We start from the raw sequence: 10,031 nt of genomic DNA, 5'->3' as shown, positions 1-10,031 counted from the left end.
GCAGGCGGGGAACGTTGGAGTCCTCTGTCACTGAAGGAAGCAAGCCTCCCTGTTCGCATCAGCTGCATGGCTGCCGGCCGCCATCTTGGCTGACAGTTAATTTGCATATCTCCCTGATTAGCCAATGGGAAGGGTAGCAGTCGTACGCTAATTACCATGTTTCTCTTTTATTAGTGTAGATATGCTTATCATTCTTATTTTGTTGCTTTAAAAATTTTATTCTAGCGTCCCTTGATCCATCAGTTTTCTAGTCACTACTTTTTGTTGCTGAGTCATTTATTACTGATTATATATTCTGCCTTTTTGTTGTAATTCTTATTTTTCAACATAATATTTAACTATAATTTGTTCTCACAGATTTTAAATTATTTGGTGTTTCTATTCCTCTCCAAACATAAAAATGATCTTAGCATGCTTTAATTATCCATTATTATGCTCTCCAATCTTATGATTGTTTGATTTTTTTAGAAAACAGCAATAATATTTAATGTTTTAAATGCAAATGTTAGATAAACTATCAAGTAAAAATATCTACACTAATAAAAGAGAAACATGGTAATTAGCGTACGACCGCTATCCTTTTCATTGGCTAATCAGTGAGTATATGCAAATTAACTGTCAGCCAAGATGGCGGCCAGCAGCCAGGCACTGAAGCGAGCAGGGAGGCTTGCTTGCTGCAGACTCCAACGTTCCCCGCCTCACTTGCCGGCCTCTCATCTGCAAGTCTAAGCAACTATATACTATGTTGCAAATAAGAAGGTAAACAAAACCCCAGAAAACAGCCGGACTGAAACCCAGCCGGACCGAAACATTGTATCCATCCCCCCCCCCCTGCCCCGAGTGCACAAATTGTTGTGCACCAGGCCTCTAGTAAATTTATAAAAGAGGAAACCAAAAAGGCCTTGACCTTTCTGATGTAAACCACTAACCACTGCTGACCCCAGGGTAGCCTGAGGCTACAGTTACAGGCCTCTCCCCCATTGCTCCCAGGATGTAGTGCCTGTCTTCAGGGACTTGCTCAGCCTCTGGCAGTAGGCTCCCTGTTGCAGAAGCTGAGTGGTAGAAATGAGAGGCAAGGAGGGCCATGGTGAGGTTGTGAGGGCAGGGAATCAGAAGCAGTGTGGCAGGCCTCGCCCTCCTGGAGTCTACATTCCGGGCAGCATATGCAGAAAGGGCCTGACCTGGTTGGCGGTAGTCAGGGTGGTCCCCTGGAGACAGAGGGTGAATGAGCCTGAGTAGGGGAGGTGGTAACTTGTATATACCCAGGCATAGCAGGGGAAGGGCAGTCAAGGTAAGTGGCCCACAAAGGGGTTTTGGGGTGAGAGGCAAGACCAGCAGGGTCAAATCCACCTGAGGTAGCTAGGTATGTGTGGGGATGGTTGCAGGCCAGGCGGGAAGGTGTCCGGTCAGCCTTTCAAACAGTAAAGGCCAGGGACTATGAAGGCAAGGCCATGCAAGGGAGACTGACTCACAGCCCTGCCACCTCTCCACAGCAAGCAGCCCAGAGAGATCCCCTGGAAGTCTGTCGGGAGCCCCTTTGTGGTGGAGTCCACAGGAGTGTACCTGTCCCAAGAGGAAGCTTCCATAAGTGGGAGAAAAGTGCACAGGGCTGGCCAGGGGTGTGACACTGAAAGCATCTCATCAATTCATGACACCAGTGTTCCTCCTTCCCTAGAACCACATCCAGGCAGGTGCCTTACGTGTGGTCATCAGCGCACCCTCACCAGATGCGCCCATGTTTGTCATGGGGGTGAATGAAAAGGACTATAATCCTGATTCCATGAAAATTGTCAGGTAACGGGCAGCAGCATCCAGAAGTGGGTGGGTGATGCCCAGAGGATATGCCAGCCTGTGATGGGAAGGGATCAGACTTAGCATCCCCTCCCCCATCCCCACCCCAATGGTGCTTCTTTCACATCCCTCTGCTTCTCCCTCCCAAAGTTTTAACAGCCACCACGTTAACATTCCCCTAGAACTGTTAGCAATGCACAACTTCTGGAGAATATGCTTGGGGAGGTTCCCCAGCTGCACCTCCGGTGCCTCCTTCAGTCTGAAGGCATCCCCAATGACCTTTCTCATCCCCATCCTGACTTTTCACAAATCCAAGCCTCTGAGCATCTCCCCCAAATGAGGTAAGGGTGGAAGGGTGGCTCTGACACTCACCTCCCAGTTCCCTTGCTGTGTCAGCAATGCATCCTGCACCACCAGCTGCCCGGCCCCCCTTGCCAAGGTCATTCACAAGCGATGTGGGATTGTGGAAGGACTGATGGTGAGTTGGGGAAAGGGCTGAGCAGGATGGATGGCAGGGAACCTGTACCTCTTCCTCTCAGGATTTGCTTAGTGTGTGACTTTACTAGGAAGAGACTGGTTTCATGAGGAAAGGCCAGCCAGTGGTGGAGTCTTTTAAAATACTGTGTAACTCTCAGGCAAGGCTGGACCCTGGCTGGCAGGTGCCCCTCCAGTGGTCCCCACCTGGCTTATCACTTCAGGCCTAAAATAAAGAGGCATGGGAAGTTAAGAGCAGGAAGGCCTCACCTCAGCCCTCTTCTTCCCCAAGACCACAGTCCATTCCTACACGGCCACCCAGAAGACAGTGGATGGGCCATCCAAGAAGGCCTGGCGAGACGGACGAGGAGCTCACCAGAACATCATCCCAGCCTCTACAGGGGCTGCCAAGGCCGTGGGCAAAGTCATCCCAGACCTCAAAGGGTATGAGGGCAGAAAGCTGCAACCAGGGTGGGAGGCACACCCTGGGAAGAGCAGACGGGCCCCAATCCTTGAAGTATCTAATGAGAGGAAGGTGGAGGTGAGGGGGTAGATGGACAAGTCCTTGGGTTCTGACTTCCACCTCGATGTGGGACTGTCCAGGAAGCTGACAGGAATGGCGTTCCGGGTACCAACCCCAGACGTGTCTGTCGTGGACCTGACCTGCCGCCTAGCCCGGCCGACCACATACTCCGCCATCAAGGATGCCATAAAAGCAGCAGCCAAGGGGCCAATGGCTGGCATACTTGCCTACAATGAGGATGAGGTAGGGACTGAGGAGGAGGGATCCTGGGAGGAACCCTCTGGGGGGAGAGCGTGACTTCCACTTGCCAAGGAGCTGCTCACAATGAATCACGATAGGAACTGCAGGGCTGGGAAAGCCAGATCTCCTGCCTCAGCGTCTTTGCACTTGCTGCTCCTTTGGTCTGGAAAACTTTTCCCCCAAGTGGCCATATATTTGTCCTCACCTCCTCCAATTCTTTACTTCAGCCTCCCTCCTCAGCAAGATGTTCTTGTTGTGGCCCCTTTCTTCACCTGAAATTCCATTTTGGTCACTGTTGGTCCTGCTAGCACGTGCACTCCAAGAAGGCAAGGATTGGGGGCTATCTTTTCACTTACACAGCTCCAGCCATCTTCCCAGCAGCCAAGGGGCCAATGGCTGGCATACTTGCCTACAATGAGGATGAGGTAGGGACTGAGGAGGAGGGATCCTGGGAGGAACCCTCTGGGGGGAGAGCGTGACTTCCACTTGCCAAGGAGCTGCTCACAATGAATCACGATAGGAACTGCAGGGCTGGGAAAGCCAGATCTCCTGCCTCAGCGTCTTTGCACTTGCTGCTCCTTTGGTCTGGAAAACTTTTCCCCCAAGTGGCCATATATTTGTCCTCACCTCCTCCAATTCTTTACTTCAGCCTCCCTCCTCAGCAAGATGTTCTTGTTGTGGCCCCTTTCTTCACCTGAAATTCCATTTTGGTCACTGTTGGTCCTGCTAGCACGTGCACTCCAAGAAGGCAAGGATTGGGGGCTATCTTTTCACTTACACAGCTCCAGCCATCTTCCCAGGGCCTGGCACACAGCAGATGCTCAATACATGCTTCCTTAGAAACTCTGACACCCATGTTGTCTCTACGGACTTTGTCAGTGATACCCACTAGTCCATCTTCGATGCTAAAGCGGGCACCTTGCTCAATGACAACTTAGTGAAGCTCATTTCAGCTGCGCCCCTGTCTCTGCGCTGTGCCCCAGCCTGCCAGTCCCCACCTCCTCCCCCATCAGACGCACAAGGTTCCCCTGCTGATAGTTTGATTTTTTTAAAAACAAAAGTAGTGAGTTTGTTTACAGGCAGTACTAATTAAAATTTTAAATTAAATGTGAACATACCATTAAAAACATCTCAGGTGTTCCCGCTGGTTTTTCTTTACTTATTGCAGAAAGTCATCCTTTATTTGTTCTTTTAACGAGAATCCATAAGTAGTAAATTAGCTCTGAGTCTGTATATCTGAAAATGTCATTATTTTGCCTCACTCTTGAATGATTGTTCAACTGGACATAAAATCTCAGGTTAACACTTGTTTTTCCTCAATGCTTTAAAGCTATTACTTGATTGTCTTCTGTTGACTGTTATTGAGGAGAGGCCTGCTATAGGTTAAAATGTGTTCCTTTACTCTCTGGTAGCTTTCAATATTTATTTTTCTTTATTTTTTTTTAAAAATTCAGGTATATTTTACATACAGTAAAGCTTACTCTTTTATGTGTACAGCTCAAGAATGTAGAATATTTCCATTAATCCACAAAGTTCTTCCATGACCCTTGTTATTCAATTTCTCCCTCATCTCCAGTCTCTGACAATGATCTGATTATTGTCTCTATTGACTTGCCTTTTTCAGAATGATATGTAAATGGAACCATACAGAATTTTGCATTTGATTTTTATCATCAATGTGATCATTTGAAGGTTTAACTATGTTGCTGGATGTATTAGTACTTTGTGTCTTTTTATTGACGAGTTGTATTCCATTGTATAAATGCTCCACAATTTGCTTATCCATTCACTATTCCAGAGTTGATGAATATTTGAATTGTTTCCAGTTTGGACTATAAATCTTCTATAAACATTCTCCTGCAGAAATTTGTGCAGACATATGCTTTTATTTCTTTTAGGTTAATATTCAGTAATGTGATTGCTGGTTCATATGAGAAGCATTTGTTTCACTTTATAAAAAATTGCAAAGGTATTTTCCAAATTGGTTGCCCAATTTTACATTCCTACCAACAATGTAGGAGAGTTCTAGGTGTTCTTTATACTTTAGCCAATTAAAATTATATTTTTAATCTTTATTCTTAATGTGATCTAGTTTCATGAGGACATACCTAGTATGACTTTATTTTCATTTTTTCTACCTAGTGTTTAGACTGTTCTTAACCTGAACACTTATATCTGTCTTGAGATTTGAAATTTCTCAGCTACTATTTTTTCAAAAGCTGTTTCTCTGCCATTTCCTCCATTATATTATGTAAGAATACTTATTAGATACATGTTAAAGCTTCACACTCTATTGCCTGTTCTCTCTTTTTAAAGAAATATTAACTCTTGCTCGGCTGGTGTGGTTCAGTAGTTGAGCATTGACTTATGAACCAGCAGGTCACGGTTCGATTCCTGGTCAGGGCACATGACCTGGTTGCAGGCTCGATCCCCAGTAAGGGGCGTGCAAGAGGCAGCCGATCAATGATTCTCTTTCATCATTCGTGTTTCTATCTCTCTCTCCCTCTCTCTTCTCTAAAATCAATAAAAATATATTTAAAAATTTAGAAATATTAGCTCTTAACTCATCTATCTCTTTCTTTTTAAATAAATCTCTTTGTCCCTAATTTCTATTTTTGGGTGAATTTCTCAATATTATGTTTAAGTGTGCTAATTCTGAAGAAAACTATACCTTCATTTACATAAATGATTGCTAAACATTTATTTCAATATCTTTGTTAAACAAAATCAGAAATGTCTAAGCAGAAAACATGAGTGAATGAGGTAGACATTTAAAAAATATCATAAAAATTAGAAGCCACTAAATGAACAATTAACTTATCATGTAAATATTTATATGGAAAAATCATCTCAAATACAGTAAATGACAATCATTAAGCTGCAAAATAGAAGACAATTTTGTGATATATTTGCTAAACAAAAGGTCAGTGTCTAATATACAAAGAACTCTTTTTAAAATTGGTTTGAGAGAGAGAGAGAAACGTCAATTTGCTGTTCTACTTATTTATGCATTCATTGGTTGATTCTTGTATGTGCCCTGACTGGGTATCAAACCTGAAACTTTGGCATTTCAAGATGATGCTCTAACCAACTAAGCTACTTGTCCAAGGCACAAAGAACTCTTAAATCAACGAAAAAAGGGCAACCAACCAAATAGAAAAGTATAAGTGGGCAAAGACACAGAATAGTCAACAGAAATATGAATGGATACCAAATATATATTTTTTTCTTTCACTTTGAGTACGTTTGATTTTATAACTCAGAAACAAAGTTTTAAAGTAGATTTTATACTAAGTAACTTATAAGAGTCCTTCCTGTTCTAGCAAGGATTCTAAATTTTATAAGTACTATTATAAAATAGTGAGATTGCTATTCATATCAATGCTAAAAGATAACATATCAGTATAAGTATTGAATAATGTATAAGAATTTTAACTACAGAGATCATCACAAGTTTTGATATCTGCCTAAATTCACAGAACTATCTTTTCCATTGGATACATTAAAATATAAAAACAAATATCACAGTGATTATGTATATTCTACTAGTAATTCAGGAGGAAGCCTAATTATCATATATTAACATTTTAAACTGTAAACCAAGATTAGAGCCAGGATAGTTTATACTGTTAGAAAACTACTTAAAATTAAAAATTATTTCTTCCATGTTAACTAGTCAATGAGAATATTACCATAGTGGTTTGGTAGGTATTCAAGAATTAAAATTTGGTGAAATGTTTTTAATTAAGTTCTCTCTACCTCATTTGCAATGTGCTTTGTTTTTTATGCAGTGGCATAATGCAAATGTTTCTCATGGGAACTTTTATATACATAGTCATGAAAATATTCTCAAACCCGATGGGATTTATTATGAACATTAAACTTGCCTTAACATTTTTCAGGTTGGGGTGGCCAAATAGGGAGCTTTTAGTTTTATTATTTCTATTAAGTCAAATGCTATCATTAAAATAATACTTTAAAAGAAAACAAAACCAAGATAAAATAATTACAGTAGTCAAATTTTATATAAGGAATATATTCTTGAAAGTAACTACTGCAGTCCCCCAACAGAGAGAATGCTTTAAAATGATAATGCAAATAATTTATTTTCATGATCCTGTATTGCTTTTTTAGTGTTAGCATTTTGGCTTAAATTCTTGAACGCAATTAATTTGATGTGCTTGTTTTGTAGATGTTCTTTCCCCTGGAGGATGTTTTAGAATATTGCATCAGCTTGTGTTTCCCAGGTTCTCATATCTGAATTTGAAGAGAGGCTCCCAAAGAGATTACTGCTAAGTGAGACCTCATTATTTTATATATGTTTTTGTTTTAATATATGCCCTAGGATTTGAATCTGTTTATCAATATCCCTTTGCTAATCCTAATTATTAGGACAGTTCAATATTTTCCATAGTTATCATTTTCCGTAACTGAAAGAAAAACAATATTTTTTAAAAGGGCACACCTATCAGAATTGTAACTGATTCTATCTTCATTGTAACTATAATTAAAATATGATAATATTGACTTGCGGTTATCCATACAATCATATATACATTGTATTATTTCTTTTTCTTTAGTTATACACTAAAATGATTGAAGTATTTTAGTACATAACTTTTCACAATTTTCTAATTAGACATCAGCACCAAGAAATTACTCTCCTGTAGGTGTTCCACTGAGCCTGTTTGCTCTACAAAGAGATGCCTGTGTTTGTAGTCTTTAAATTGTCAATGATAATAGTAAGACAGCATATTGCAGATGCTCTTCTCTCTCATGCCCCACCTCTACCTGCGATTCCTCTGCTGTCTCCAAGTAGGAACCAGAAGGAGAGAGAAAATATGCTCCTGGCCTACCTCTTGTCTTTCTACTAAAACCCACAAGACCGAAAGGGGTAGACTCTGCCAACTTAACCCTCCTGACTGGTTTGGTTCTCCCTACACACACTGTATAGGATGGCTTTTGAAATATTAAGGGGAGAAATCAAGGAATTTAGCAAACCCTTTTGTCTCCTGCAAAACCTAGCTCTCTCTCAATACTCTCTTCCTAAAGAAGTCAAGACAATCTGCTTTGAGACTTATAGCTCATCAAAGGCCACTTCACTTTACAGTACTTCTCCTACCCTCACATGATGAGTAAGCCTCACTGCTTGATTTTGGAAGTACAGAAATGCAAAGGAATATGCTTTAATTGAGATATTAAAATGCAGATTTAGTATTTGCAAAATATGTTCCCTACTACATGAAAAGAGCACATCACAACCTGATCCGGATCTGCTTTATCATTTGTCCTCATTCCCTACTAGGCTCCATCTGCTACACAAATCCTCTTCTTTTTTTATTTATTCAATGATTGATTTTGAGAGAGAGAAACATTGGTTTGTTGTTTCACTTATTTATGCACTCATTGGTCGATTAAACCCGCAACCTTGGCGTATTGGGACAATGCTCTAACCAACTGAGCCAGGGCCCACGTATCCTGTTCTTTAGGCACAATAAATTTCTTAGCATTTTCTGAACACAGCATACTCCATGAATTAGCACAGCTGTTTATTTTGCCTAGAACATTCTTCTCCAACTCACTCTCTGCCTTGCAAAGTCTCTCTTATCCTTCCAGACTTAGTTCAAATGTCATCTCCCGATGAAAATTCTACGACCAACTTGTCTTTCATAAATGTCATATCAATATGTAAATTTCACCACTGTAGCATGCATAATATTATAATTATTTCTTTACCACTAGTTTGTTCAATACTTCAGTAGCAGAGGCAGAGTTAAATTAGACAGGAGAAGAAATTTAGTCTTATATAGGAAAAGGTTAGTAAATTCCTACAGTGATATAATTCTGCCTTTAATTTGCTACATGAAAATGTGAAAACAACCGAGTAAGAAAGACCATTGCTTTATAAATCTAAAATTTTTTTCTCATATCACCACTTTCCTATTCCTTTATGCAAAGGATAAAGAATTCATATTATGGAAAAAAATTGATAATTTTTTAAAAATCCACATTTTATTCAAACTTCAAAAAGAATTATAAACTAATATTTTTAAAATCCCACACATTACATTCTACATTAACAAGCAATCAGAATGTTTTTGATAAAGTAAAATATTCTAATCAGGTTTCAATGAATAAATATGCTGAATTAGAGAAAGAAAAGACCAAGATGATAACTTGATTGATGTTTTTTGTACAATGTGAATTGTACAATTTAAACATCAATTAGCAAGAAAATAAAAGGTTTTTGTTTTATGAAAAGAAAATCAGATAACAAGCTTGCAGAATTATATCCTATCTCCTTTCCTTCATTTCCTCCTTCATAAGGAAATAAAAGCAGGGCTTGTCTTAGGAAAAGGTCTGTGCATAAAAGTCATCACTCAAGGGAAGGCTATGTTCTCCAGAGAGTGAAGCAGGAGCTTAGAGACCTTGCCTTTTATTTAATGCCCTGCGCTGTTTTGTTCAACCAAAACATTTTTGCTTTAACCATTCTCAATGTAGCCTTGTGGTTATTATTTTCCTATTTGAACTTCAGAGACTGAACATAATGTTTCCTTACGTTTGTAAAGCTCAGCAACTGTAAAAAATGTAACATTTTCTTTCAGAGATGTGAGAGCACGTCTGTGACATTTTGAGGTTTTCACTTAGGTATATGTAATGGGTTAAATAGTGTTCCCCCAAATTCATGTCCACCTAGTATCTCAGAATATAATCTTCTTTAGAAACGAGGTCATTGCAGACGTTAGGTAACGATCTTGAGGTAAGGTTGCATTGGGTTAGGGTGGCTCTCAGTCCAATACGGGGAGTCCTCATAAGAAGAGGTGAGGACACACAGAGGTGCACCTAGAAGGCTGGAGATGGAGACCGAGATTGGAGCGATGCAGCTACAAGCCACGTGACATCGAGGATTGCTGGGAGTCACCAGAAGCTGGAAGGGGCAAGCAAGGGTTCTTCCTTAGAGCATTGAGAGGGAGCATGACACTACTGGAACCTTGACTTTGGA

The 10,031-nt window shown here is 40.5% G+C and overlaps 1 protein-coding gene across 1 annotated transcript in view; it reads left to right on the top strand.

Annotated features, from left to right (window-relative positions):
- LOC102251554 (glyceraldehyde-3-phosphate dehydrogenase, testis-specific-like) overlaps positions 1 to 7,289 on the top strand; it is a 15,868-nt gene extending 8,579 nt beyond the window's left edge. The window contains exons 2-8 of the mRNA XM_014534019.1: positions 991 to 1,087; positions 1,494 to 1,584; positions 1,676 to 1,794; positions 2,188 to 2,269; positions 2,558 to 2,709; positions 2,869 to 3,031; positions 7,221 to 7,289. Coding sequence (XP_014389505.1) covers positions 991 to 1,087; positions 1,494 to 1,584; positions 1,676 to 1,794; positions 2,188 to 2,269; positions 2,558 to 2,709; positions 2,869 to 3,031; positions 7,221 to 7,289 — 773 coding nt within the window. The remainder of the gene's footprint in view (positions 1 to 990; positions 1,088 to 1,493; positions 1,585 to 1,675; positions 1,795 to 2,187; positions 2,270 to 2,557; positions 2,710 to 2,868; positions 3,032 to 7,220) is intronic.
- The last annotated feature ends 2,742 nt before the right edge of the window (positions 7,290 to 10,031 follow it).

The sequence above is a fragment of the Myotis brandtii genome, unplaced genomic scaffold (assembly GCF_000412655.1).
Source record: "Myotis brandtii unplaced genomic scaffold, ASM41265v1 scaffold124, whole genome shotgun sequence".
Taxonomy (NCBI): domain Eukaryota; kingdom Metazoa; phylum Chordata; class Mammalia; order Chiroptera; family Vespertilionidae; genus Myotis; species Myotis brandtii.
The sequence above is the reverse complement of the archived record's forward strand: the minus strand, read 5'-3'. Positions and strand labels throughout refer to the sequence as shown.